The 27,808-nt window shown below is 54.1% G+C and overlaps 2 protein-coding genes across 12 annotated transcripts; one reads left to right on the top strand and one right to left on the bottom strand.

The window, feature by feature from the left end:
• The first annotated feature begins 5,861 nt into the window (after positions 1 to 5,861).
• On the top strand, positions 5,862 to 23,895 carry EXOC7 (exocyst complex component 7). 11 transcript variants are annotated; one of them, XM_074320679.1, is made up of 21 exons: positions 5,862 to 6,014; positions 6,206 to 6,271; positions 7,366 to 7,550; positions 7,748 to 7,853; positions 10,641 to 10,863; positions 12,779 to 12,946; positions 15,661 to 15,753; positions 16,662 to 16,730; positions 17,667 to 17,812; positions 18,116 to 18,268; positions 18,516 to 18,614; positions 18,940 to 19,002; positions 19,280 to 19,346; positions 20,033 to 20,071; positions 20,715 to 20,780; positions 21,074 to 21,194; positions 21,414 to 21,509; positions 22,252 to 22,315; positions 22,527 to 22,568; positions 22,663 to 22,796; positions 22,994 to 23,895. In XM_074320679.1, exons 1-21 carry the CDS (start codon positions 5,955 to 5,957, stop codon positions 23,094 to 23,096), a joined length of 2,163 nt encoding a protein of 720 aa, XP_074176780.1. In that variant the 5' UTR covers positions 5,862 to 5,954; the 3' UTR covers positions 23,097 to 23,895. The 11 variants fall into 11 exon arrangements, with proteins under 11 accessions (XP_074176780.1, XP_074176784.1, XP_074176783.1 ...); XM_074320684.1 differs by lacking the exon at positions 16,662 to 16,730 and adding an exon at positions 6,407 to 6,565 and having other exon boundaries at positions 5,915 to 6,014; XM_074320680.1 differs by lacking the exon at positions 5,862 to 6,014 and adding an exon at positions 6,407 to 6,565 and having other exon boundaries at positions 6,211 to 6,271.
• Positions 23,896 to 24,054: 159 nt separating this feature from the next.
• On the bottom strand, positions 24,055 to 27,395 carry ZACN (zinc activated ion channel). The gene is made up of 9 exons (XM_074319367.1): positions 27,302 to 27,395; positions 27,098 to 27,222; positions 26,915 to 26,980; positions 26,660 to 26,766; positions 26,240 to 26,409; positions 25,346 to 25,470; positions 25,016 to 25,226; positions 24,706 to 24,870; positions 24,055 to 24,245 (listed from the first exon to the last, which is right to left on the bottom strand). Exons 1-9 carry the CDS (start codon positions 27,393 to 27,395, stop codon positions 24,055 to 24,057), a joined length of 1,254 nt encoding a protein of 417 aa, XP_074175468.1.
• Between the last annotated feature and the right edge of the window lie 413 nt (positions 27,396 to 27,808).

Below are 27,808 nucleotides of genomic sequence, written 5' to 3'. Positions count from 1 at the left end.
CCTGATCTGCCAGGGTCGTTGGGACACTGCCTCCCCCAGCCCGGGCCTGGAGCCCTTTGTCTGTCCTGTGGCCTGTATCCTACAGGCTCCCAGTACACCCAAACTCCCAAATGTTTCCAAAAGGACTATCTTCTTATCCGCAAATTTAGGCAGCAGGAGGGGTCTGAACGCACCCACACAGGCTGCGGTCCCCTTGAGGCAGGCTCTGCTCTCTCTCCGCTGCCTACAGTAGGTCCTCTGTCAGCGCTCCCGAGTTAATGAACAAACGATTAAACCTGCCCCCAACCCCAGAAAGATCCAACCCGCCTGGAGGGAGGGCGTGTGGGCAGGCCCATTCATCGGATGGGGTCCCCGCTGCCCCAAGATCACCGCCGGCCAGGGTGGGGGCCCAGTGGGGTCCAGCGCCACGAAAGCGCTGAGTCACGATCAGGTCATCGGGCCCCAGGGGAGCCCGGCTTGCAGGAGTGCGGGTTGTAAGAACACGCCGGGGGTGCGGGGCTGCGGGAGCGCGCCCAAGAGGCTGCAGGGTGCGGGGACGCGCGGAGCCGCGGGAGCGCGCCCGGGGTGCGGGAGCGCGCAGGCCACGGGGGCTGGGGGGCAGGGTGCGTGGCTGGGGGTGGGGTGGATCGCCTGGCACCCCCGGCGGAGGGCTACGGGCCTCCGGCGTCCTCCGTTGCCAGGAGCCGCGGTGCCAAAATGCGGCGGGTGCCAGAGACTGACATCACCAAGGCCCGCCCGCCCAGATCGCCCTTCCCTACGCGGTGGAGGAATAGGGGGAACGGGAGGCGGGGAGAAAGACCAGGAGCCCCAGCCACCCGGTTTCTGCTCCCTGCCTACAGTTCCTTCTTCGTGTCCTTTCGAATTTTCCTAGTTATTGGCTGTCTCCCCGTCTCCAAGTTCCTCTCCTCCACAAGGCCCCCTCTTGCTCGCCCTTTTCTGTTTCCACCCATCCACCTGTCCTTCGGCCTCTCTCCTCATTTTCCTTGCCCCCCTGGTCATTCTCGGAGGTTCCAGCTCGCGGGACGCCGCGAAGAGGCACAATTGGTGTCGGGCGCCCCCTCGCGGCCCTCGTGGCCGGGCCGGGGCACCAGAGGGCCCGGGCACTCGCCCTCCCACGCGGTCCCTGCAGGGGGCTGGAGTTCAACTCCTGGGTTAGCGGGGGAGCGCGACCCCCAGCGGCACAGCCACGTACTCAAAACTCGCTCAGGGGCTTCTGGAAAGCCTAAGGAGCGTCCTTAAGAGAAGCCCTGGAAAGAGACCGAAGATGCCCCAGGGAGAGCAGGCTGGGTGGGGAAGGGGTAGATACTACTACAAGCAGAGATAAAAGGAGGAGAAATGTCGCCCAGATTTCTTCATGCCTTTCTCCACAGAGCGTGCACAGGGACGTCTGAAATGAAGTGTGAGGGAACACAATGAGTGTGTAAGTGTGTGTGAGTGTCTGTGTGAGTGTGTGTGTGTGCCGGGGCAGGCCAGAGATGGGGAATTGAGCCAGGAGTAAAGGGACAGGGAGTGGCCCCCTGCTCTTGGAGGGCCCGGAGCCATGAAGAATCATCCCGCTTTTGGGGACTGGGCCTCCCCAGCTGGCTTCCTGCCAGGCCTTACCCCTGGTATCAGAAGCAAACCCCTGCCCTCCTGGAGTTTGCAAAGCTAATAGGAACATTTCCCTCAAGTGCTGGTCATCTTCCAAGTCCAGACAGTGGAGAGCCTCTTGCCAGTGTCAGAGCGGGTGTCCTGGAGGCAAAAGTTGACCAGGCCCAGGGACAGCGGAGGGGCTGGGGCATGTGGACAGCCAACAGCCGGGAATAGATAGAGCCACTCTCCTACTTTAGGATCTAAAATGCCCCTGGCCAGACAGAACCTCCCCAAGAGCCTAGGTTGTTATGGCCTCCAGGCCCACCATCTTGCCAGGTGAGACTGTGCCTGTGGCCCCAGAATGTTCCATCTGGTCCCAGGAGTATAGCGCACCCGACCTCCTTTCCCTCGCCCCACTCTGGGACATGTGCCTACGACCTTGTCTGACCCCTTTGGTCCTCCCTCCATGGCCCTGCTCCCCCCTCACCCTCCTGGATTTAGTCATCACGTAATTATTTGCTTATTTGTTCATCACAGATTTGTTGGGCACCCTCTCTGCGTCCAGCTGGATGCTGGAGAGGCAACCCTATAGAAGACAAGCCCAGGTCTTCCTGTTACCTGCATGATAGCATCTGCCCTGGAGGCCTAGCTTTCCTCTCACTTTGTCACTCATCTGTGAAGACCAGTTGCTTCTTCCCTGCCTTTGATCTGCCCTCAGCTGGGCTCCATCCACCTGGTCACTCCTTGGCTCCAGCTCTGACCTGTGAGGTCCTTCTTTTTGACAGTGGGCTCTGCTCTCTGCTGGCCACTTCACAGGCTCCACCGGGAAGACTCAGGATCCAGTCTTCCAGCCCTCCCATTCCAGGGTCACACTTTTCCTCCATCCCTCAAGTGGGCATTGTTCCCTGGTGACGTCCCAGTCTTTTTGGGGACCTGAATTCAAACCACTTTACTCAGGGGACATTTGATTCGTGGTTGTGAAAATGATTTTAAAGCTCACCTGAAAAAAAATAAACAAAATGAGAATATCTAGGAAGTTTTTTTGAGGGGGGGGGGAAAGGCCAAGAAGGAAATGTTAAACATTAAATATACAATTAAGTTGAAACAGGTTGGCATACCTGAAATAAATCCCACTTAGTCATGGTAGGTAATTCTTTTTACACATTGTTGGATTTTATTTGCTAATATTTTGAGTATTTTCACATCTGTATTTATGAGAGATACTGGTCTGTAGTTTTTTTTTCTTGTAATGTCTTTCTCTGGTTTTAGGATTAGGGTAATGCTGACCTCATAGAATGAGTTTGGAAGTATTCCCTCTGCTTCTATCTTCTGAAAAAGATTGTAGAGAATTGGTGTCATTTCTCCATAAATATTTGGTAGAATTCATTGGTGAAACCATCTGGGCCTGGTGTTTTCTGTTTTGGAAGCTTATTAACTGATTCAATTTCTTTAATAGTTATAGGCCTATTAAGATTATTTGTTTCTCCTTGTGTGAGTTTTGGTAGATTGTAACTTTCAAGAAATTGGTCTGTTTCACCTAGGAATCAAATTTTGGGGCATAGTGTTATTCATAATATTCCTTTATTAGCTTTTTAATGTCCATGGGATCAGTAATGATGTCCCTATTTCATTTCTGGTATTAGTAATTTGTGTTTTCTCTCTTTTTTCTTGATTAGCCTGACTAGAGGGTATCAATTTTGTTGATCTTTTCAAAGAACCAATTTTTTATTTCCTTGATTTTTCTCTATTAATTTCCTGTCTTTGATTTCATTGATTTCTGCTCTAATTTTTATTATTTCTTTTCTTCTGCTTATTTTGGATTTAATTTTCTTTTTCTAGTTTCCTAAGGTGGGGGCTTAGAGTACTCATTTTAGATCTTTCCCCCCCCTAATGTATGCATTCAAGCTAGAAATTTCCGTCTAAGCACTGTTTTCACTGCACCCCACAAATATTCATTAGTTGTGTTTTCTGTTTCATTTAGTTCAAAATTAACCATGAGATGCCATTTTTTCATTTATCAGATTAGAAAAAATGTTCAAGTTTGATAATACATAGTGTGGGTTAAGGTGTGGGAAAATAGGCACATTTATACCTTACTATTGGAAATATAAGTTAGTTCAACCATTTTGGATGGCAATTTGTACATATCTATAAAACTTTTAAAGGTTATATACATTTTAATTTAGTAACGTATAGATGTCTGTACAGAAGTGATCATACACAAGCCATCTGCATATGGGGTAGCATTTCCAATAGCAAAAGACCTGGGAACAACCCAAGTGTCCATTAATAGAGGATTGCTTGAATATATCTATTCAATGAAAGTCTATACAGAGAATGGGGTATACCTAATACTAATATTGAAAGATGATGAAGGTATACTGTTAAATGAACAAGCAGGCTACAGGAAAGTGTGTTTAATGTGATACCATTTGTGTTCTGTTTAAAAAAATAGAAAGAAAGAAGAGCTTATTTCATGCTTGATTCATATGAACACATCTGGAAACACATCATTGCTGTTCCCTCTGGGACAGAGGTGCTTGAGGGTCGAGGAAGAGCAGGGCACCGTTTGTTTTTCACCATGTACCTTCTTTACCGTTTGAGTAGGATTACATTTAATTTGAAAAAATAGTTTCAAAACCAAATTGCAGATTTGAGCCCACAGGAGGCTGAAAGCACGCTCAGCATTTCCTTTGCTCTCTCTTGGTTGTAAGACAGCATGCAATAGGCTGCCCACTCCTGGGCTTTGTACACGCTGGTCCTTTCTCTCATTTTATATATAAGAGGATTTAAAAAAAAAAAACACAGAAAACTCTTGACCACTCTGCCAGATGGCACTGTTGATGGCTGGTGGTTTCGAAATGAGGAAAAGAGACTATTTTTGATCATTACAGAAAAAAGTAAAATTTATTCTCTTAGAAGTCTTTTGATAGAAAGGTAATTTAAACTCTCCATCTTTAAAAACTAGAGAAACTGAACATCCCTTGTACTCTACTACTTACTATTTTAGTGTTTTGTGCTGTTTCCCTGAATGTTTTTTTCTCAATGCGTCTCTCATATTTTAAATGGCTGTAATCCCAGGGAACATACACTGTTGCGGTTGCTTATGTCATAGCATCCACATTTTCAGGGCTACAGGGCCAGGAAACATTAATTTGGAGGAATGTTACACTTGATTCCTCAGAAAGAACACAAAGTCTGGAATTCGGATGTTACCACAGAACACGCTGTTGGGGGAGGGAGCTCTTCCTCCCTCCCTCCTTCTGGGAAGAGAATCTCTGTGAGCGGGCAGTGGGGGACTTGGCTGTGATTGGCACCTCTGTGCTCTGTACAAGTGTGTGAAGGAAAACCAAGGCTTCTGAGGCTGCAGCTGAAATGCCACTTGCTGCTTTTGCTAAAGCAGCTTCTGTTGAGTATAGTTGGGGAACTACAGCTTTTACAGATTCAGTGTCTACTTGTCAACACAAGCTTGACATTGGGTGGAGAATAATTTAAACATCTTTTCATTCTGTCTACCTTTTCCTAGATATGGTTGTCATAAATATACCCTGCTATTCACACTGGATTTTCTTGAAAATCAGATTGGCAGTTTTGCATAGCAACAAACAAAACTCCTGAGCTACCCAGCATGGGGGGATGGGGTGTAGAGGAGAACCCTCTCCCAGCCAGCTGTGTTGATTTAGTGCAGCTGACCTCTCTAAGCTTGAGCTTCCTCATTGGCAGAAGGAAGGCAACAGCTGTGCCCAAAGTTTATTGTGAGGATTAGACAAGATAACAGTAAGGATGGTGTTTGTAGCAGAGATGGGCAAACAGAAGGCTTTCAATATATAGCAGCTGGCTACCAAATTAACTTAGTGAAAGAAATTTAAGAAGATACAAAAAGCACACACATATATAGTTCATTTACAAAAATGCAATGATATTATACAAAATCCAAAGTATTCACAGTCATAGAGGACTCCCTTCCTAAGACCTACACAGCAAGATGTTTTCAATATTTTTCTTGAGCATCTACTATGGACTAGGTGCTGTTCAGAAAGGTTAAGTGTTGAGTGAAGCTCTCCGGGCTGGTCCACAACAGCCACACTTCCCAGCCACACTTCCCAGCCACACTTCCCAGCCACACTTCCCAGCCACACTTCCCAGCCACACTTCCCAGCCACACTTCCCAGCCACACTTCCCAGCCACACCCAAGATGGCTACTTGCTCCAGCCGGTCACTGGGCTCCGCGCAGGAGCACTTCCGCCTGCCTCTCCCAACATGGCACCACCAGCGAGCTCTGGGGCGGGGCCAAAGGCGGAAATGGGTGTGATAGGGACGGGAGCCGAGAGGGCAAGCACTCCGAGACAAAATACTGGAAGTGGGAGTCTCGGTCGAAGGGATGATTCCCCCGCAGGAGGCGTCCGCCCGGCGGCGGGAGATCGAGGACAAGCTGAAGCAGGTGGGACTGGGGCTGCGAAGGTGGTGGAGGAGGTGAGGGAAGGGGCCGAGATCCGGGCCGGGGCATATACTCAGGGAGGAGGCAGGGGTGGGTGGGAGCGCTCCCTTCAAGGAGATGGGGTTGGGGGCGAGACCGCGGTGATCTCATTTAGCTTCTGGCTTCTGCTCCTATCGTCCCCTCCGCTTCCCCAGGAGGAGGAGACGCTGTCCTTCATCCGAGACAGCCTGGAGAAGAGCGACCAGCTCACCAAGAACATGGCAAGTAACCCCTCAGCTGGGAGGGACTGACAGGCCTCCAGACCTCGAAGGAGAGCCCTGCGACCTGCGGTTCGGTCTATAAGGCCTGAGGTTCTGGCCCGGCTAGTGATGGTGGTAATGTGTGGGTTTCTCTAGCAATAGTGTGGCTTGTCTCTTACTTACATCGCTGCCTTCCCCTTGTCCGCCGCTTCACTGAGGATGCTGCAGCCCCGCTGGCCTGGACTTGCTGCTTTCTGTTCAAGTTCTCCGTTCTTCCTTCTGTCTTTCTGCAAACATTTAGTGAGACTGACTTTGGTAGGCTGGGTACTGGTCACGTGTCAGTCCTCAGGTCGAGGGATGGTGGGATGGGAGGTCTAGCACGTCCAAGATTAGGAGGGCAGGGGAACTCAGCCGTCACGCCTGGAGAACAAGATTTGAAGTCAGATAGATCTAGGATCTAGCCCTCACCCTCCGCTTATTTGTGTGTGGCTCCTGACAGGCACTGTCAACCTCCCAGGGTGGCTGTGAAGGTCATAGGAGCTAATCCATGGGAACACATCTTGCACAGTACCTGGTATACAATAGGTGCTCAACAGATAGCAGTTTCCTTCCTTATTTTTAGAGGAGACTGGAAAAGCACAAATTGAGTAAATACGATCTTGGGTATGTATTTAGTAACATAATCGTAAAGTCTTACTCCTTATTGAATGGCACTCCCCCTTAGAGAGAGAGGGTTTTGAAGGTACCAGCAATGCATTTGAGCCCCTCTCTATGAAATTACTTCCTGTTCAGTCTAGGAAAGCTTCAGAGAGAACAGAAATTGAGATTTAGCTTCAAAGGGTGGAAGGGAAGCCATCCTGGGGTGATTATCTTAGAAGTTAATTTGCTGCTTGTCTTGCCTTCAAATCAAACTTCATCCAATTTATTTGAACCACCTCCTATGGGCACATAGTATGTGCTGAGGCTACAGAGATGAATAGGTACACCCTGTCCCTTCCCTCATGGAGCTTATTGTCTGGAAAACCAGAGAAAAAGGCAGCAAATGCCAAGACCTGATGGGTAGAAGCGGTGCTGGGACCACCCTGAGGTCTGAGAGCGCGGGGCTTCCCTCGCAGGTGTCTATCCTGTCATCCTTTGAGAGCCGCCTGATGAAGCTGGAAAACTCCATCATCCCTGTTCACAAGCAGACAGAGAACCTGCAGCGGCTGCAGGAGAATGTTGAGAAGACTCTGTCCTGCCTGGACCACGTCATCAGCTACTACCACGTGGCCAGTGACACTGAGAAGATCATCAGGGAGGGGTGAGCCAGGGCCAGAGGGTCACATTCCTAACGCTTCCTGGACCAGCGGCCATAGGCCTTGGAAGGGAGGGGTGGAATATATTTGAGCCTGGAGTCCCTTGTGTTACTTCTCTTCTTTCCCCTTCCTGTCACCATTCCCTTGGTCCTTCTCTTCATCTTCCATCCACCCAGGCTGATCTGGCTCTTTTCCTTCCCAGCCCCACAGGTAGGCTGGAAGAATACCTGGGAAGCATGGCCAAGATTCAGAAGGCTGTGGAATATTTCCAGGACAATAGCCCAGACAGCCCAGAGCTCAACAAAGTGGTAAGGGACCAGCAGGGTAATATGAGAGCGATGGGGACACCAGTCACTGCCCTGGTCTCATGAGAGACTAAGCCACCTTCAAAAAGGCTATAGTAGAATAAACAGAACTATATAGTACAGTTCACAGACTGTAGTCATGAAGACCTCTGCCTCAGGAATGACAGACATCATACGTTTTTGTTACATTTGTATAATTTAACGAAATTATAAATTACATATAAAATGTAAATTTAACATTTGATTTATATAAACGCATTTGTGGGTCTTTTTACTGTGGTAAAAATACATAATATAAAATTTATAATTTTTAAATTTATTTTTTATTACAGTGGACAAAACAATATATTCATTTCAGGTGTACAACATAGTGATTAGACATTTATATAATGTACAAAGTGATCACCCCAATAAGTCTAGTACCCATCTGACATGTGTACTTATTGCAATATTGACTATATTCCCTATACTGTATTTTACATTTCCGTGACTCATTTAATAAGTGGTGATTTGTATTTCTTAATCCCTTTCACCTTATTCACCCATCCCCCCAACACCCCTCCCATCTGACGACCGCCAATTTGTTCTCTGTGTGTATGAGTTTCTTTCTGTTTTGTTTGTTTGTTTATTTTGTTCTTCAGATTTCATGTATAAGTGAGATCATGTTGTTTGTCTTTCTCTGTCTGACTTATTTCACTCAGCATAATACTCTCTAGGTCCATTCATCTTTTAAACCATTTTTAAGTGAACAGTTCAGTGGCATGAAGTGCTTTCACATTGCTGTGCTGCCATCACCACCATCCTTCTCCAGAAGCCTTTTCATCACCCCAAACTCAAACTCTTATCCATTAGACAGGAACTCCCCTTTCTCCTCTCCCTCCAACCCCTGGCAGCCATTCTACTTTCTGTCTCTATAAATTGGACTGTTCTGGGAACCTGAATTCATGTTTTTACATTTGACTTTTTGCATTGTATCTTTGTGTGTAAGCATTGGGGTTATTAGGTCACTAGAATAAGATGGGGTGAGGCTGAGAAGTGAAGTTCACTCAGTGCATGGAGGAAAGGAGAGACTGCTGCCAGGAAAAATGGTGGGAACAAAGTGTGAGGAATATTAGGGGGAGAACCAACTTGGACTCAGTCACCTGGCACACCTTCCTGGTGGCGCCTCAGTTCTAGCCCCAAAGGTGTGTGTCTCGCCCAGAAGAGGGAGTAGACTAAAGAACAAAGATAGGAACCTGGCTTTTCTTCCCAGAAGGCTTTTGCTTAACACAGCACCTGCCAGCTTTTCTTCCATCATGGTCTCTGTCAGAAAGGAGGATATTTGTATGTCTCTGGCTGCTCACAGCCCCACCTGGCTGCCTGGAGGACTGCCAGGCTCGATACCTTGGCTCTCCAGTATAACCAGTCTACTGCAGTTCATGGTTGGGGGGCCTGCTCTCAGAGATTGGGATGTCAGGGGTGGGGCTGGAGAACTTTATTTTTGAGGGTCACTACCCAGTTTGGATCACAAAGTGAAGAGCTCTGTGCCAGAGCTTGGATGTGGGAGTGGGGTAGAGAAGGAGAATACAAAAGCTATAAAACTGTAGGTTTACCTTAGAGGACTTTTTATTTTAGCAGAAACACCCCAACTCCTCTCTCTCTCTCTCTCTCCCTTTCTCTCTCTCAAATCCGTATTGAGATATAATTCACACACAATGAAATTCACCCAGTTAAAGTATAAAAGTCACTGGTTTTAATATAATCACAAAATGGTACAACATCACCAGAATCAATTTTAGAACATTTTCATCACTTGAAAAAGAAACCCGAACCCACGACAGTCACTCTTCTTCCCTCCCCTCCCTATTCACCCAGCCTCTGTCATCACTAATCCATTTTCTGTCTCTGTAGATGGGCCTGTTCTGGACCTCTCATATAAACAGAATCGTACAATATGTGACCTTTTGTGTCTGGCTTCTTTCACTTAGCATAATGTTTATAAGGTTCATCTACATTGTAGCACATGTCAATGCTTCATTCCTTTGTGTTGCCAAGTAATATTGCATTGTGTGATTATACCACATTTTATTTATTCATTACTTGATGGGTACTCCACTTTTTGGCTGTTATGAAAAATGCTGCTATGAACCCTTGGTGTTCACGCTTTGTGTGGACATATGTTTTCAATTCTCTCATATGTTCTTGATACCTGTCCCTTATCAGATATGTGATTGGCAAATATTTTCTCTCATTCTGTGGGTTGTCTTTTTGATGGTATCATTTGCAATACAAAAGTTTTTAATGTGACATAGTCTAAAGTACCTATTCCTTTTTTTGCAAACCCTCTTCTCACAAGAAGACGTTAATAGTGCAGTGAGAAAATAATCCACCAATATTTATGAAGCACCTACTTCTTATAAAACCCTAGGTTTCACCTGTGAACATACAGTTTGAGAGAACACGAGGTAAAGAAAATAAAGGAGGGCTTCCTGGCATTTCTTCTCTGGATTAAAGGACTTGAAGGCAGAGGAGGGGGGCAGAAGGGAAGGGCTAGCTGAACGCCAAAGCGGACCTTCTTCCTTCCTCCCTCTTTCCTTCTTTCCTCCCTCCCTCCCTCCTTTCCTCCCTCCGTCCTTCCTTTTTTCCTTTCTTCTTTCCTCCCTCCCTTCCTTCTTCCCTTTTTTCCTTCCCTCTCTCCCTTCTTCCTTCTTTCCTACCTCCCTCCTTTCCTTCCTTCCTTCCTTCCTTCCTTCCTTCCTTCCTTCCTTCCTTCCTTCCTTCCTTCCTTCCTTCCTTCGGCTGTTCCTGCAGAAGCTGCTATTTGAGCGGGGAAAGGAGTCCCTGGAGTCCGAGTTCCGCAGCCTGATGACCCGGCACAGTAAGGTCGTGTCCCCTGTGCTCATCCTGGATTTGATCAGTGGCGAGGACGAGCTGGAGGTCCAGGAGGAGCCGCCCCTGGAGCACCTGCCCGAGGCCGTGCTCCTGGATGTCGTCCGCATCTCCCGCTGGCTTGTGGACTATGGCCACAACCAAGGTGAGAGGCCCGGCGGCAGCACCCGGGGCAGGGGCGGGGCCAGGGAGAGCAGCGTTTACCTTTATTTCATTAATCCACCTGGGTATTGTGGGTTTTTTCTAAAGAAAAAGTTTAATAGGAAACAATAGCAATAAATGTACAGCTGATGTATCAAATTGTGAAACAAGCCAAACTCAAACTTTTATTTACATACCTATATTCCTATGGGGTTTTTTGGGGGTTAATTATAAAATTTTCAAAGAGTGCAGAAAGCCTCCGGTGAAAACTGTAAGTGCATCTCCTTACTTCCCGAATGCCTACAATATTATAACCCAAAGATGAGAACTGTTCAGGTTTATTGATACCCTTCCAAAAAATTCTGCAGCTGAGAGTGTGTGCGAGAGAGAGAAGGCATGGATGTGTAACCTGTCCTCTTTCCCACATGGAAAGGAGCGTACTAAACACCTCCTCCAAGTGTTTCGTTTTTAGCTTGTGATAGGCCCTGAGATGGTTCCATATCAGTTCACGTATATTTGCTTCATTCTTTTTAACAGCTGCATACTATTCCATGGCATGGTGGTACCAGCATTGCTTTCGCCAGTCCTAGGATTAAAAATAAAAAAATCTCGAGTTAAGCAAAAATTTTAGAAAACAAAAATTCTAGTGAATATTCAAGTTGAAGCTTTTCGGCCCTCCATGTTCTTCTCTTTGTTAGCGTGGACACGTAGCAAGTTGTCCGTGTGCATTACCATGGTCCCTGCCATCCCGCAAGGACTGGTGACAGGTCTCAGGGCCGCCATGTACTGACCACACGAGCACATCGTGGCTCGTGCTGATGGGGGGGAGAAAGGGGGGGCGGGAGCCTGGAGATTTTCAGGGACTCCATTGGGATAAGAGGGAGGCCAGTGGACAGCGTCCAGACCCCTCAGTGCCCTTCAGCCAGAGCCTCTGGGCGTTGGTCCATTTTCCACATTGAAGTTTCATGCAATTTCCTTGGTGGGAACTGCTGAAATGTACCAGTGTCTGTATCATTTGCATTTTTGGATTTTCCGGCTTTTCAGTACTCATAAATAGTGCCGCACTGAGCATGCTTGTGTGAATTGCTTTTCTTATGTCCGGAGTTCTTTGGGGTATTTTCACAAAGGTGTGATGACCAGGTAGATTTGTCCGAACAGATCTGTACACTTCCCCGCAGTCGCGAGTTCCTGCCCAGGCAGATGGCGCCGATTGACAGCCCCGTCGCCAGCCTCGTGGCTCTTTGTTCTTCATCAGTTTTATTTATCCCAGCTATTTGATAAGGCTGCAGCGGTCCTCTGGTTTTATTGTTTTATTTGCACTTTGTGACTGGCTGAGGATATGGTGTGTTTTTTCATTCACTGACATTTGTATCTCTCTGCCACCTATAAGTTGCCTGCCTCCTTTGACACCTTACCAAGCTGAATCTGGATGTTAGCTTTATATATATATATATATATATATATATATATATATATATATATATATATATATATATATATATATAATATATATATATATATATATATATATGTATATTGTTTTGTTTGTTTGTTTTAAGGAGGGCGCAGCTCACAGTGGCCCATGTGGGGATTGAACCGGCAACCTTGGTGTTATTAGCACCACGCTCTAACCAACTGAGCTAACTGGCCACCCCAGCTATATGTTTTTTATCTTAAAAAAAGAAACCTTGCCTTCAAAACTTACAACTAATTATCAGTTCTGTCGGGATTTTTCCCTTTTAAGACTTTGCCGGATTCTGGAAGAGGCCACGTGGGTGGCTGCAAACCAGAGCAGGTGCTCGGAAGGGTCTAGCAAGAAGTGGGTGGTCTGCAGGGCTGGTCTGGAGGGGAAAGGATGGTTCTCATGGTAAGACAGGCAGGAACCCCTGCTGCCACAGCTGTCACCCGTCTCTCCCCAGATTTCATGAACGTGTACTACCAGATCCGCTCCAGCCAGCTGGACCGCTCCATCAAAGGCCTGAAGGAGCACTTCCGGAAGAGCAGTTCTTCCTCCGGAGTCCCCTACTCCCCTGCTATCCCCAACAAGAGGAAGGACACACCCACCAAGAAGCCCATCAAGCGGCCAGGTGAGTCCCCACCCCTGCCGGCGGCAGAACCTGGATTGCTTTCGGCCACCCTGCAGTTAGCAGCTTCGGCCCTTTAGCTTTCCTCCTCAGTCACCTCCAACTGTAGGAACAAAGCACAGAAATCAAGTGTCTACCCACCTAGCAAGGACCCCATCGAGAGAGGCTCTTCCTTCTGCTCAGCAGAGTCTGGGGGTTACATAAACGTCTTTGGAGTGGGCAGGGGGTCACAGAAGTGGAGAGGCAGAGTTTCGGGGGTGCCAGGGCAAAGCCACTTGCCGGGCTCCCCTTCCCTCCCTCGTGGTTCTGTCAGGAGACCAGGCATGCTGCTGCAGACAAGACCATGGGATGGGACGGGGGGAGGCTGCAGCCTTCACCTTCCAGAAAGCCAGGGTGGCTTGAAGTGGCGCATACTGAGAAGTGGATGGGGAGACTTTCGCAGGCAGGTCCAAAGGACAAAACTCCCAGCCTGTCCTCTGAGGAGCTTAATCTGGCTTTCAGGCTGCACTGCAAAGTCAGTGCCTCATGTGGGAAAGTGGAGGGAGGGCAGTTGAGGGGACAGAGGCCGAGGCTGTGGGTCGTTGGTGTCCTGGGTGAACAGCTCATGTCATGTCCCCTGTAGCCTGTACTCCAGGTAAACAGTGTCTTGTGTGTCAGCTGTCGCTTGGCAAGCCTGACTGTCTCCGGCTGCTGAGAGGTGTTGCTCAAGGAGAGGCTGGGACGCGCTGGCTGAGGGGCTGCCACAGGCATGTGCCCCAGCGTGGCCCGTGGGACGTGCCCCTTGTGACAATGGCTTTGTGTAGAGCTTACACCCTTCATTTGTCCAGTCCCTCCTTACCTACCCGTGCCCGTCGGAGGGCAGAGTGTCTGTTCGCACTGACAAAAGCCTTCGTCAGGGTTTGGAGAAATGGCGGAGCAGAGCGTTAGGGAAGCTGTGTGGCCCTAGAAGGAAGCGCACTGCCTTTTCCCCTGCAGTGTGGACATCCTGGCCGCCCTCCCAGCAAACCTGCCTGCCGCAAACAGTGACTCCACTGAGCCAGCCTGCTGGGCTGTGGCTGTCTGCACGGGCCAGTCACCTCCAGTCACCTCCGTGCCTTTGTGTGTTGGGCAGGGGCTGTCTCCGGGAGGCTGCCTGGGCTTGGCCGTCTGTGCTCGCTTCCCCGCCTCTTCTCTGATGGGTCCCTGGAGGCCCCAGGACCCGATGGGCTCTGCCCCAAGAGTGCTTGGTGGCCATGCAGGGGCAGGGCCTGCCAGGAGGAGGGACCTAATCTGTCTTTGGCTTGTAGACCCAAGAGGAATACTGGCCTGGAGTGTCCCCGTGGTTTCTGTGGGGTTTCAAGAGTTGTCAGGAGCCGGTGGGCTCAGGACCGATGTCAGGAACTAGGGAATCAGGCCAGGGGACATCAGTTCCTGGATCTGGAAAGAAGAGTAGGGGGCCTCAGTTGGTCAGTAATGAAACAAGCTCAGCGTCGTCCATGGTAATTGGGCGCCTGATGGGTTTGGCGGCTGCTGGACCAGCAGCCCTGACCCCCATCCAAGCTAGTGTGCTGGCCAGCCTATCTGCTCCCAGTCGGTTGTGGGTCAGGAGTCTGATACGCCTATTAGCGGGCCCGCTCTCTGAACACAGGGAGACAGAGGCTGAACTTGGTTACTAGTAGCTAACTGTGGTGTGGTGCAAACAGAAAGAAATGAGCCCCTCCAGACCTTGTCTTTTTTCACCCCAGCCTTTAGTGGGGCGTGTCAGGACCCAGGGAAGAGGGACCAGAGTTACGCTCATGGGCGCTTCCCCTTTCCCGGTGCATTTTATTAACAAGGCAGCTGTACTCACCTATTGGAGATGCTATTTTGTTTCCCCTCGTTTTCTGCCCTGAGGTGTCTCATTCCCCCAGAGGTGGCTGACCCTGGAGGCTGGGGGCGCTGCAGTTTTGTTTGCATTGTTTTCACTTGTGACACTAACTGTTGTTTTTTTCTCCCATGCCAAAAGCATGTATCTTTTCCTACTGCCCTCCCTCCACTCTCTGTGGGGTGACTTCTGTTAATCCCTCTCAGCTTATGAGTTTTTCCCAGTTGCTTCAGTGGTTTGGGTACCTTTGGTGCGTGGGGCCAGGCTGCTTCTGGGTCTCCAAGCCTTCCGTCTTGGGCACCGCTGCCCCAGGAAGGGCCTTCCCCTCACCAGCTCCCAGGTGCTGCTTTCTGTTGACTACCGTTTGGCTGTGTCCCAACACTGAGCATGCCTGAAACTCTGCCTGGCATTTGAGGTGGGTTGCAGGCCTCCTGGCTTCGAGGTACCCAGGCTCTGCCACCTGATTGTGCCCTCAGGGTGAGAGTTCCGTCATCAGCTGCCCCAGCCCTCATCTGCTCTGATTGCAGTGCCACTCAGTCGTACTTTTTACTTTGGCTTCCGCTGGTGGGTTATTGCTCACCTCACCTCCTTCCCCCTCCTTGCACTTCCTAAAATGAACTCAGATCCAGAACAATGAGGGTCTGTAGCAGAATCAGGAGGTCCATTTGGGGAGCGAAATGTGTCCGTTCCTTCATCTCCGTCTGCAGGGTCTCCGGCGGTCCTGGGGAAGGGCCTGCTGGAAGAGACGGTACTGGGCATGCTCACTGTTGGGGGGCCGGGTGTGGGGCCGGGGGGCAGGTGGAGGGCCGCTGCTGTTTTCTCTCACTCGTTTCCTAGGTCTTCTTATCTCCTCTCTGTGTGGCTCTGGTGACAGGGACGATCCGGAAGGCTCAGAACCTTCTGAAACAATATTCCCAGCATGGTCTAGATGGGAAAAAGGGGGGCTCTAACCTCATTCCTCTGGAAGGTAATCACCCTGTGTTCCTCTCCTGTTCCCTCCTCCTCCACCGTGTGTTCACTCACGTGGCAGGGCAGAGCCTCCAATCCCCCAGGAGGGCCTCGGGAGAAACCCCGAGAAGGGAGCAGGGTGGGAACTACAGGGCCCTGGGCCACTCGCTCCAGCTGGCACCGACAGGTTTCGTGGCCCTCGGCCTGGTCCTGTCTGGCTGACGGCAGCTCTGCCCTCCCTGAAGCTTCCCACTCCCTCCCCTCCCTGTCTGTCCTTGTCTCCTGTTTGAACTCAGAGAAAGTTCTTTGTCATGGGCAGCCCTTTCACGCTTAGACCAGCAGTGGCAGGGCCAAGCTGGCCTAGGCCACATGGCCACCCCTCCACCCCGAACTTTAGAAAGGGAGGTGTGTGCAGCAAGGGGATGGGCAGCCGGCAGGACATGTCCCTTCCTCCCTCCTATCCGAGGAAGGACAGCCCCAGCCTGATGGACCTGACCCTCCTTCAAAAGTATGATGCTAGGGGACAAAAGAAGGCTGTCCCCATTCACTCTGCAGTGACATTTCTCTAACTGGTCTCTCCCGGTACATGGCAAGATAATGCCCTGGGGCCGAGCATCAGCCCCTCTGTAGCTTCCGGCAGCTCCTCAGAATGCTCCTTGGTCCTTGCCGCTTTCTCTTGGCCTCCAGGCTTGGGGAAACCAGCTCTCAACGGTGGTCCAGGGCACTGCAAGTCAGGCTTGAAACGGCTGTTCCCACGGTGGTCTGAGGCAGAGGAGGGGCTCAGAGCCCTTTCCAATGCCCCTGCCCCAACACCCTACCTCACACCCCCTCCTGGAGATCGAGGGCTTCTTCCCAGTCCCCCAAGGGGCAGCCCACCCGGCCCCTGGATAAACGCTGCTTGTATTTGTGCGGCCGACGTCTTGCTAGGTCACGAGCATGATTTCCGAGTTAAGCACCTGTCCGAGGCCCTGAACGACAAGCACGGGCCGCTGGCCGGTGAGTACCGCAGCCCAGCCCGAGGGCCTTCACAGCTGTCACTGGAGGGCCTGTCCCAGCTTGGCTCAGCTGGCTGCTCTGCTCCGAGGAGCGGCCAGGCCTGCTCGCCTCTCTCTCCAGTCTCTCTCTCGGGCACTAGGTCTCCTTGCCTCTCTCCAGATGGGAGTGCACACCTGGCTCTCAGAGCCTGGGCCAAGGGGAGAAGTTGCTGCTACTTGGAAAGTGGGCAGACAGGGAAGACAGCTCCCTGGAGGACAGGGAGCCCTGACACCTGACTCCAGCTACAGCTGCAAAGTGCTGATTCCTGGGAGCCCATCCCGTGGTGCACAGGACTAGGCTGCCTGCCCCAGCCTCTGGTAGTGGGACCCAGTCTCTTCCTGGGGCAGCCGACAACCAAGGAGCCTTCCCTCTCTGGGGCTCTCATTGCCTCTTCTCAAATTTTGACCTCATGCCAGCTACCCTCCCAGGCCGTAGCCCACTGCCTTCCTACATGTTCCAGAAAGCCTGGCTGGTCTGGTAACTGCCTTCACAGGCCCAGCATGTTCTGAGATGGATGACCGCAGTGCCTGCCTGCCTCGTTGAGGGGGACACTGCCACCTGTCTGTCCCTGGCTGCCCTCTTTGCAGTATAATTGAGAACCCTTAATCCGGGGATCCGACATACCCTATTGAGAAAGTCGATTCTGGGATCTTCCTTCCTGGTCCTTTTATCCATCCCCCCATCACCTCCAGTACCTGTCCATGCCAGAGTTGAAAGAGAAGCCAGCAGAAAGGCTGGACACGGCCTGTTTTCTCCTTGAACCCGTCGGGCCTGCTGGAGTCCCCAGCTTTCTGCCAGAACAGTTTCCCTCCTCCCCGTCTGGGGACCCCCATGCCCCCACAGCAGGGAGAGGGCTGCCCCCAGACCAGCAGCTCAGCGGCACTGCTGTCCCCCCAGGGAGAGACGACATGCTGGACGTGGAGACCAACGCCTACATCCACTGCGTCAGTGCCTTCGTCAAGCTGGCCCAGAGCGAGTACCAGCTGCTGACAGAAATCATCCCTGAGCACCACCAGAAAAAGACCTTTGATTCCCTGATACAGGTCCTGCCCCTCCCACCCCCCGCCCCACCCCCTGCCCACCCCCACCCCACCCCCTGGCCCTGCCCAGATGCCCCAGCAAGAGCTGTCACTGCAGAAGCTTGAGTTTGGGCCAGGCCTGTTGTCTGTGGCCTACAGATACAGCCACCACCTCCACCTGGCATCCTGGGTGGTGTGACCTAGTTGGCACCTCCCACCTCCCCATCGGAAGCATTGTGGCTGCCCCCACACCCCTCCAGGTGCCCCCTTGGGAACCAGCCCCCCCCCCCACTCCCCCCCCCAGCGGTGTCCTGGTCCCTTTCTCAGGATGCACTAGACGGGCTGATGCTCGAGGGGGAGAACATCGTGTCTGCTGCGCGGAAGGCCATCGTCAGGCACGACTTCTCGGCGGTGCTCACCGTCTTCCCCATCCTGCGGCACCTGAAGCAGACCAAGCCTGAGTTTGACCAGGTGCTCCAGGTATGTGGGGGGAAGGCCCTGGGGACACGAGGAGGAGGAGGAGGAGGAGGAGGAGTCCCGCGTGGTCTCCTGAGAGAATCTGCTGCGGGTGAATGGAAGCAGCTCACAAGTTTTGTGAAGGACGAGAGGCAGCCCGCTGGGGTGAGGGGCGGGACGCAGCTGGGAACAAGGCTGAGCTACAGGCACAGCCTGTGGCTGAGGACAGTGGCCAGGGCCGGGCCTGTTGTGCAGCCGTGTGCTTCCTCAGGGAACGGCCGCCAGCACCAAGAACAAGCTGCCCAGTCTCATCACCTCCATGGAGACGGTTGGAGCCAAAGCACTGGAGGACTTTGCCGACAACATCAAGGTGATGTCCCTCCTCCCACTGCGGCGGCCAGCTTGCGGGGCTGTGGGCAGGGCCACCGTGACCTGGCTCGGGCACTCCTTCAGAAGGCAGGCCTCGCTGCTCTCCTGTCGGCACCCATGGCCTCCCTTTCTTTCCCGGGCACCCTGATGGTAAAGCTCCTTCCTGCCCCAGCTTTCCTGGCTTCCTGTCTTGCTCACCTTTGTGCCTGAGAGGTGTCCTGACACCTCTCTGCCAGGAGGTGGCGCCATGAGCAGGCCCACCGGTGTGGGTTGGGGCCAGGGCCTGCTTGGGAGCTGTTTAGGGAATCCGGCTGTTTTTTCCACAGAATGACCCCGACAAGGAATACAACATGCCCAAGGATGGCACTGTGCATGAGCTCACAAGCAACGTAGGTGCTGCCCAAGGTCACCTGGGGAGGGGAGGGGCCCAGCCTGGCCCAGAGCAACCCATGCCTTCACCACTAGTGGCTAATGGCGAGAGGGACATGAAGTGCTTGGCCAACCCAAAGTGCGAAATATGACGTTTGCAGCCGCCCTTTTCACTGGGCAGACCCCTGGCCCTGCACTTGTCCTGGAATGGTCACAAGGGGTGCCTTGTGGGAGGTGATTTGACCTCTGCCTCCTGCCCATGACCTTCTTCCTGGACCCATTCTCTCCCCGATGCAGGCCATCCTCTTCCTGCAGCAGCTCCTGGACTTCCAGGAGACGGCGGGTGCCATGCTGGCCTCCCAAGGTACTTGGCACCTCCCAGCAGGGCCCCCTGCCCTATGTCCCCCTCCTCCCTCTTGCCTGGAGACAGGCCCCCTCTGGTGAGATTTCCCCCAGCCGTGTGGAGTGGGACAGAGGTGTGGCCTGTGGCAGGACCACTGAGCTGGTGGGCCCTCCGTGCTCCCTGACCTGACTCCATCCCCTCCGCTCCCTCTGCAGAGCACTCCCTCGTTTGAAGGTGCCCTTCCTGCCCCTCCCTCCACATTTCTCCACTTCCTCTTGTGTTCGCCTGTCCTTCTAACAAGTCACACACAGCGGATCCTTTTGGGGGCTGGCATCTCAGGCTCAGCCCGGTGTCTTCCCGAGGTTGGCACTTGAGGAGGCACACATTTCCACATCATTCCTGGCACTGAGAGCCAGACCAGCTTGTCGGGGCCCCGGGCCCTCCCTGCTGCCCCCATTTGGGGGTGAGGAGCCAAGGCGCCGCCTGTGGCCTGTTGTTCTCCAGGTCTCCACTTCCCTGTGTGTCCCCTGGTCTTCAGCGGGTCCAGGTGGGGTGTGTCCTGCTGTCTGTGCTCTGGCTGTCGTGGGGAGTGGGCTGCTTGACTCAAACGACACAGCCATTTCTAACCTGTTTTTGCACTTTGCATCTTTCTCCTGTCTTTGTCTCTCCCTCCTTCCCCTCTGTGCGCACTGTCTTTCACTCCGTAGTGCTTGGGGACACATACAATATTCCTTTAGACCCCCGAGGTAAGCAGGGCTCTCAGCCCCATCCTCCCCCTCGGGTGAGGTTCCCTGGGGACTGAGGCACCGGGACAGACTCAGCACCTATTGGGGAGTGGGGGTCAAAGGGGACATGGGACCCTTCAGGGTTCTCCCAGCTCTCTCAGCATCCTGCACGGCCACTTCCTGTCTCTGAGCTTATCCAGGTGGCACCCTGCTGTCTCCCGCACCCCCTCGGGCTAGCCCAGCACCTCCATCCCACTCCCACCCTCCCCCTGTGGCCTTCCACTCTGTGTAGGCCGCGCGTCCCCTTTATCCAGCAGGGCCCAGTAGAGCAGGGGATGGGAGTGGAGGGGGGGAGAGGCCATGGGAGTCCATTCTGACTCTGCTGCCACCAAATGGATAGATGGGCCTTGCAGATACTACCCGGCATGGCTCGGGCGCTGGGGGGCAGGGATGTCCTGCTCCTGTCCCGCCAGCCTTCCTGCTGATCATGGCCCACCAGTCACCATAGAAGGGCTTGCCCCTTCCTGCAGCGAGCCGGCAGCCCTGCTCCCAGCACCTTTTGGGCCCCTCCCATGTTCCCTCAGTTGCCCCTTGGGCTGAGGCAGACTGGAGAGGGCCTTGGCACGTGCTGCTGCAGTGACAGCTCTTCTCCCCTCTCACACAGAGACCAGCTCTTCAGCCACCAGCTACAGCTCCGAGTTCAGCAAACGCCTGCTGAGCACCTACATCTGTGAGCACTCCCGAGCCGGCCACAGCCACCCACGCCCTGTCCCCGCCTCTCCCTTCCTCTTTTGTGCTGTCCTGCTACTCCTGGTCATGCTCCTGGGCCCCCCTGACCTTTGCAGTTACAACCTAACCCCTGGTTCAGGGGCGAGGGGGCCGGGCAAAGGGCCGCTGAGGCGTGTGGCCTCTGGGGTTGGGGAGGGACGAGGAGTGAAGGCTGGGACTTGGTTTGTGGGTCCTGGGGTTGGGTCATTTTGGTCAAACTGCCCTGTGGACATGGCCACATCCTTCCCTGTGCAGGTAAAGTCCTGGGCAACCTGCAGTTGAACTTGCTGAGCAAGTCCAAGGTGTATGAGGACCCTGCTCTGAGCGCGATCTTCCTGCACAACAACTACAACTACATCCTCAAGGCCCTCGAGAAGTGAGTGACCGCAGGTGCCGGTCTGCGGCCCTCGCCCGCCCGGGGCTGGCTGGACCCTCCGTGTGTCCGCTTGGCGAGGGCAGTGTTTTGCTCTTCGAAGGCTCAGGACCCAGGCGGGCGTGTGTGCTGCCTTAGTGCTCCTGAAGGTCGGGGTGGGGTGGGCAGGCCCCACTGGTGCTGCTACCGAGGCCTGCAGCCTCCTCTGCTCCCCCCACCCAGGTCCGAGCTGATCCAGCTGGTGGCCGTGACCCAGAAGACTGCCGAGCGCTCCTACCGGGAGCACATCGAGCAGCAGATCCAGACCTACCAGCGCAGGTGAGAGGCGGGGCCCTGCCCTCACTCCCATCCCTGCACCCACCACGCCTCCTGCTCAGTCTCAGGACACTGGGCCCAGTGGGAGTGGGGTCAGTCACGGGGAATTGTTGCCCTGTGGACCCCAGCCTCCCACTTGTTTTCTAATCACATTCGTGGGGTGGACATGGATGCCCCCTCCCCTACCACCGCTCACTCCCTCGGGGCCACTCTGCCAGCCTCCTCAGAGGTAGGCCACCTGCCCAGGTGAAGCTAGCACTGATTGGAGATGTGGGTAATATTTGGCCCAAGTAAAGAGCAAAGTTGCAGGAGCATTTGAACTCGGCTGAGCCTCTGTGCCTTGCTCCCTCTTCCGGGTCTGTGTGTCTCTCTCCCTTTGTAGTTCTTCCCCTGAACAAGTCTCCCTCTTGCTTCCCATTTAGCTGCCCTCTGCCCCCCTCTCTTTCTCATCTGTTTCTCTACTTTATTTTGCCATATTGATGTGAAGCATATTTGATAGTATTTGTTCAATTTATTGAATGCTGTTTACTGTTCTTGTTTTTAAAAGTGAGTAGCTCGAACATTTTCTATTCTCAAGGAAAAATCTGTTATGTTTTGCTGAGTTGTGACCCAGAAATATTCCTGCCCCCCCACCACCCCCCTTCAGTAGATCTAGAGATTTAAAACACAAAACAAAGCAGCCCCAGGAAGAAGCAGCTGCCTGAGGCTGTCATCCTCTGCTCTCTGCTTCTGTCCCTCCTGGCAGTTGGTTAAAGGTGACTGACTACATAACCGAGAAGAATGTACCCGTCTTCCAACCGGGAGTCAAGGTGGGCTGAGGGCCTGGGCTGGGAGACGCTGTCTAGCGGATGTGGTGCTTTTTGTTGTGTCTCTGGGAAAAATGGACAGGAGTCCCTCCAGGGTGGGAGAGCAGAGGATGCTGTGGCCATCAGCGCACCGGGAGAGAGGGCTGGGCTGGGGTGTTTGGGGGCGGAGCGGGGGCAGGCGATTCTGCTCTGAGGAAGCTTTCTGGCCCCCCAGCTCCGGGACAAGGAGCGGCAGATGATCAAGGAGCGCTTTAAGGTGAGCTGGGATCCCGTCCCCTCCACTGCTCGCTGCTGCTGTGGCAGCAACAGAGACCCAAATGTCTGTCTCTGGCTCTCTTCTTGGTGGCCAGGGCTTCAACGATGGCCTTGAAGAATTGTGCAAGATCCAGAAGGCCTGGGCTATTCCCGACACAGAGCAGAGGGACAAGATCCGCCAAGCCCAGAAACACATTGTCAAGGAGACCTACGGGGCCTTTCTGCACAGGTGAGCCCTGCGCACCCCGCGTCCCCAGCCTGGCCTCTGTGCTCTTCCGGAAGACAGCGGGGTGCTGGAATCAGGGGCCCTGGGCTTTGGTGTGGGACCAGGCAGGGGCGTCACTCAGGGGCACCCCATCAGGAGGGCCCAAGATGATGTGGTGCAGGGGTGGGGCTAGGCCTCCCCCTGACCACTGTGCCTCTCAGGTACGGCAGCGTGCCCTTCACCAAGAACCCTGAGAAGTACATCAAATACCGCGTGGAGCAGGTGGGCCACATGATCGACCGCCTCTTTGACACCTCCGCCTGAGCCTGCTGCTGCCCCCGCCTGGTTGCACAGACCAGCCATGTTATCGGACACATAAACCAGTGTTAACCTGCCTGTGCACCGGCTGAGCGCCACGTCCTTGGGGACAGGGACGTTTCTTCACCGCCCAGGCTAGGAGCCCTGTCCCTGGACCCTTGAGTCCTGGCCTGTGCTTCTTCCTATGTCCCCCGTTCCCCACCAAACCAGCCCTCTCCTAAGCGCTGGGCTTTGTGTCCCTGACCGTAGCCTGCAGGGGCCACGTGATGGCTTCAAAACAGGAAAGGACAGAGAAGGAAGACCAAGGCTCATGCCCACAGCTGCCTCATGTGCACAAGAGCAGCAGGGCACAACGAGCCCTCTGCCAGCCCAGTTCAGAACTGGGGGTGCAGCACCTCCCTTCAGCCCAGACACGTGGGTGGGCTCCGAGGAGCCAGATGGCCTGGAGAAAAAGCAAGCAGGATTGAGCTGCTCTCGGGTTTAGTGCAGGAAACACATTCCCCGTCACCCACATCCTGAGGGTTGGGGGTGTTCTGCCTGCCAGGTGGCTGCAGCAGCAGTGCTCCCTCTCCATGCCCTCTGGGGTCCAGCGCACCTCAAGAGGTCAGATGCGTTCTGACCAGCCTCGGCGGCCTGGCTCTTGGGCCCCGTGCTCCTGGCCCACGGCCAAGCACCAATAGTTGCAAAAGGAGCAGTTAGGCTGCTTGAGGGCGGTGGTCAGGGGCTGTGACGTGGGGCCTCACCTACATAGGACAAAAGTGAACAGCTGAGCTCAATGAATACAGACCCTTATGGTGCACTTGCACTGGGGTGATGGGTTTATTTCACACTCTGTACGCTAACAGAAGGGCGAGCTCAGGGAGGCCTGGGCTCTCCAGGCTTAGGGAAGAGCGTCGACCTTCCTCCCCCGTCTCCAGAGAGCCGTCATGGCCCTCCCCCAGGTCTGCAGCCCAGGTCCTGCCCTTTACAGCCTGGGCTGCCCGCCATGGGGTGCGGCCTCGCCGGGGGCTGGATCAGACTTGCATGTTGCCCACATCCAGAGTCCAGCGAAGATGAACTGGCTACACACCATCCCAGCCACATACACCAGGAAGAAGGTGTGGTCAGCAGCCTCAGCCCAGCTGCTCCAGGACCCCTTTACTCCTCTGGGGGCTTCTGGGAGGCAGAGGCAGGGAAAGCAGCTGCCCTTCCGGGCTCACCCTACACGCTCCACCAGTACAGAAGGGTGAAGCCCAGGGGCTGTCAGCTGTATTTCTCCCTTAGATCCACAACTAGTGAATATCTAAGTCTGGCCCATTCTAGGCCATCTTGAATTGAAGAAATACCCTCCTCAAGAGGTGCCACAGGCACGGGTTATGTCAGGGACAACTCCCCCAGGCCTTTGGGAGGCTAATGTTGCTTCCTGCTCCAGACCTGCTTCTTCTGAGGGCCGACGTGCTGGAGCCCAGGGACAGTGGGGCCCACAGCTTAATGCAAGGAGCCTCAGAATAGTCCAGCAACCCCGACCCCAGCCCCAGGTGTGCAGCCTGCCAGCTCTGCACCTGTCAAACCTGCTCTTACTCTTAGCCTCATTCCTCACCCCCCCCCCCCAGGAAGGGCCCCAGCCCATGCCCACCTTCAGGGTTAGGCCCTGGGTGCCCAGGATCTTGCTGCTCCCCTCTCGGGGCTGGGCTGGAGCTGCTCTTGGCCCTGAGGTGACCCCTGGCCAGCAGCCCGGCCAACAGCACGGTCTCAATGGTACTAATGAAGAGCAGCAACAGCAGGACGGTGAAGTAGTAAACTGGGAATGGGCGGGGGCAATGGTCAGGGCTTCCAGCGCCCAGGTAGCTGAGCAGAGGTGGGGAGCAACACTGCCGCCCAGGCAGCGGTCCTGCCCAGGGCCGGGCCCGCCCGGGAGGGGAGGGGAGGGGCGGGGCGGGGCTTACTGAGCAGCGGGTTGCAGGAGGAGGAGCTGGGCAGGGCCTGCACCAGGGAGGAGTGGAAAACCAGGTAGCCCAGCAGCAGGGTCACCTTGTAGGCAGTGCGCTCGGTGGCCTGGAGGGGCAGCAGCCACCCGCACATGTCAGCCAACAGCAGCGCCTCCCCAGGTACCAACAGAGCCAGGATGGCCTTTAGTGCTGTGTTCTGTAGGCGCAGCTGGAAGAAAGAAAGTTGGGGCTTTCTGGGGGGGTGGGCAGCAGAAGGGTGACGTCATGTCCTCTGACTCTGCATCCTCAACGCTCCATCAGCCCTCTGTCAGCCACCTCCCGACTCACCGTCACCTGGAAGCAGGGTACCAGCTGCTGGGGTGGGACTTGGGTTTTCAAATCCCGAACTACATATTCCCTCTTGACACTCACAATCTCATTCACCACGTGGGGCTGGAACTCGAGCTCCATCGCTGGGAGAGGTGGGGGTGAGAACGGTGAACTAGGAAAAAGATACCTCTGCCCCCAAATCTCCCTTGGGAGTAGGGGCAGGGGTAAGCTGGTTCCCAGGGATGATGAAGACTTGTGATGGCAGCTGGGGGCAGACTTGGAGATGAAACTGATCCTCAATTTGCAACCCCCTCAAGTTTGCTCCAGTTAGAGGAAGGGCCTTATCAGATTCATAGATGAATTTTCATTGTAAAAATAAATGTACTTTGCATCGCTTCATGGAGGGAAAGTGGTAGCAGACTCTTCTACCAGTGTATCATCTCACAGCTGAAAGTCTAGCATTCGTGGGGCAGCAGCTGTGGTATTTCCCACAGGGCAGGGGTGGAAGGGAAGAGTGGGACTTCTCTGCCAAGTTGGACATCAGCTGATGGGTCTGTGGGATATTTATTGGGTGGCTGCACCTTTAGGATGAAGCCTCAGCGACCTGAGCTGACACCAGTGGCCCAGCCACTGCAGTTTGGCCCTGGCAGTTGAGGGCATTTGCTGTGGGGGAGTTGAGGGGAAGGAGAGAGAAGACTGAAGTGGGGCTACAGAGAGCAGGGAGCACTAGGAGATGGGACTGCTGTGTTAGTGGGAGGTACAGCGTGAGAAGCATGGTCTGCTGGATCCATTCAGTTCCCCTAAGTCTGGGGGGTAGACTGGTGTGAACACAGGCCCACTAGCCGTGTCAGACGTTTGCCAGAGGGCAGCGGCTTCCCCTCCCCACACCCCCAGCTCCTGTCCTGTCAGCACCAGAGTTGCTAAAAGCGTAGAAGCTGAGGGTGCAGTCGCTCTGGTCCCTGGGGAAGTGGAGGAGCTCAAAGTCGCAGTTGGTCTCCGTAGTGAGGGCCAGGTAGAGCTCGACGTGGCCATCTGGGTCCACTCGGGCCTGTGGGCTCCGGTCCTGCCAGTCCACCCAGAGCCTGTGGGGGAAAGACACCAGGGCCGCAAGCCCAGCCCCTTCTCTGAAGGAGGACTGCCAGACGGGCGTATGCCCAACTGCCATCCCCTGCCCTCGGTTCCAAAAGGGAGAAGGGAACACAGGGCAGTGGAGGCGCCCCAGTGGTCTGGCAGGGCCAGCAAGAGAGGGTTGTGCACTAAGGGCCTCCAGGCTCTAGATGGGAAGGACAGATGCGTGGTGGTTCCTGGGACTAGAGCTGCCACCTCACTTACGCCTCCTGGAGAGTGAGTCCCGGTGTCCACAGTGAGACCCAGGGCAGTGTAACCATGCGCCGGGGGTACACACTCCCGTTCCAGGCCAGGCGAGTGTCCAGCCAGGACTGGGGACACAGACACCAGTGAGGCTCTGGGTCTCCGTATACACGTCCCTCTCGGTTGGCTTGGCAGGTTGACGAAGGCCGGTACTTCTGCGCTGGACTCAGCCGGGTCTCCTGTACCCTCCCCCCGGTCCCCTCTGTGGGCGCTTACCAGCCGAAGCAGCAACATGGAGGACATCGTGTACCGCAGGATGTCCTGGGAGGGGGAGGGCGGGCGCTACATGACAAAAGAAGGTGGGAGACTCCCCAGCACTGCAGGGGCAGAACCCTGTCCCATCCCCATCCCCAGCTCAGCACTTGGGTCCCGCCGGCGCCGCGGCCTGAGGACACTTACCACGTTAAACACGTTTGACACGAACACCTTCACGTCTACAAGCAGGGGCGCGCTCCCGTTTTTCGGAATTTGCCTGGTTTCCTGAATCTCCAGGGGCGAGTTGAGATGGAAGAAAGAGGGCCAGGCTGAGGGATGGAGGTGGAGGTCAGCCGGGTGCCCTGGGGCCCATATCCCAAAGCTCATGACTTTTTGCCTTCCACCTACCAACCGCTGGTTCGCGGAAGCCGAGACCCTGGACCAAGGGCCGGGTGGTGCCCAGTCTGAGCACGGCGACATGGAGCAGGAGCCGCAGGGCCATCAGAAGCGGCTGCACGGAGGGGCTGGCTGAATCGGAGCCGCCTAAGCTACAACCTCTAAGTCGGTTTTCTGGGGAACTGGGCAGCTGCTCTATGCAATGTCCCTGGAGCTCTGGGCTTAGTACCCTCACCCCCACCCCACCCCACCGTGGGTTCCGCAAACACAGGAAGACAAAGCCCAGGACCCAGCCCTGCCCGCCCTGCACCTGTCTAGGCTTTCCTGTCCCGCTCCATTTCCACCACCTGGAATGTGTTGCCACGTTCAAGGCCCACCAAGTGGCCGGAGCAAGCATAGAATCCGCTCCCCCTTCCCTGGCTGTGTCCTTCCAATCTGGGCAGACGTGGTAGGCCTCCCTTGAGTTTCCATAGTGGGCGCCATCCTGCCTAAGTACCCAAGCCCTTTTCAAAGTACCTT

This window comes from Rhinolophus sinicus, linkage group LG15 (genome assembly GCF_036562045.2).
Source record: "Rhinolophus sinicus isolate RSC01 linkage group LG15, ASM3656204v1, whole genome shotgun sequence".
In the NCBI taxonomy this organism is placed as follows: Eukaryota; Metazoa; Chordata; class Mammalia; order Chiroptera; family Rhinolophidae; genus Rhinolophus; species Rhinolophus sinicus.
This window is presented reverse-complemented; position numbering and strand designations above follow the sequence as displayed.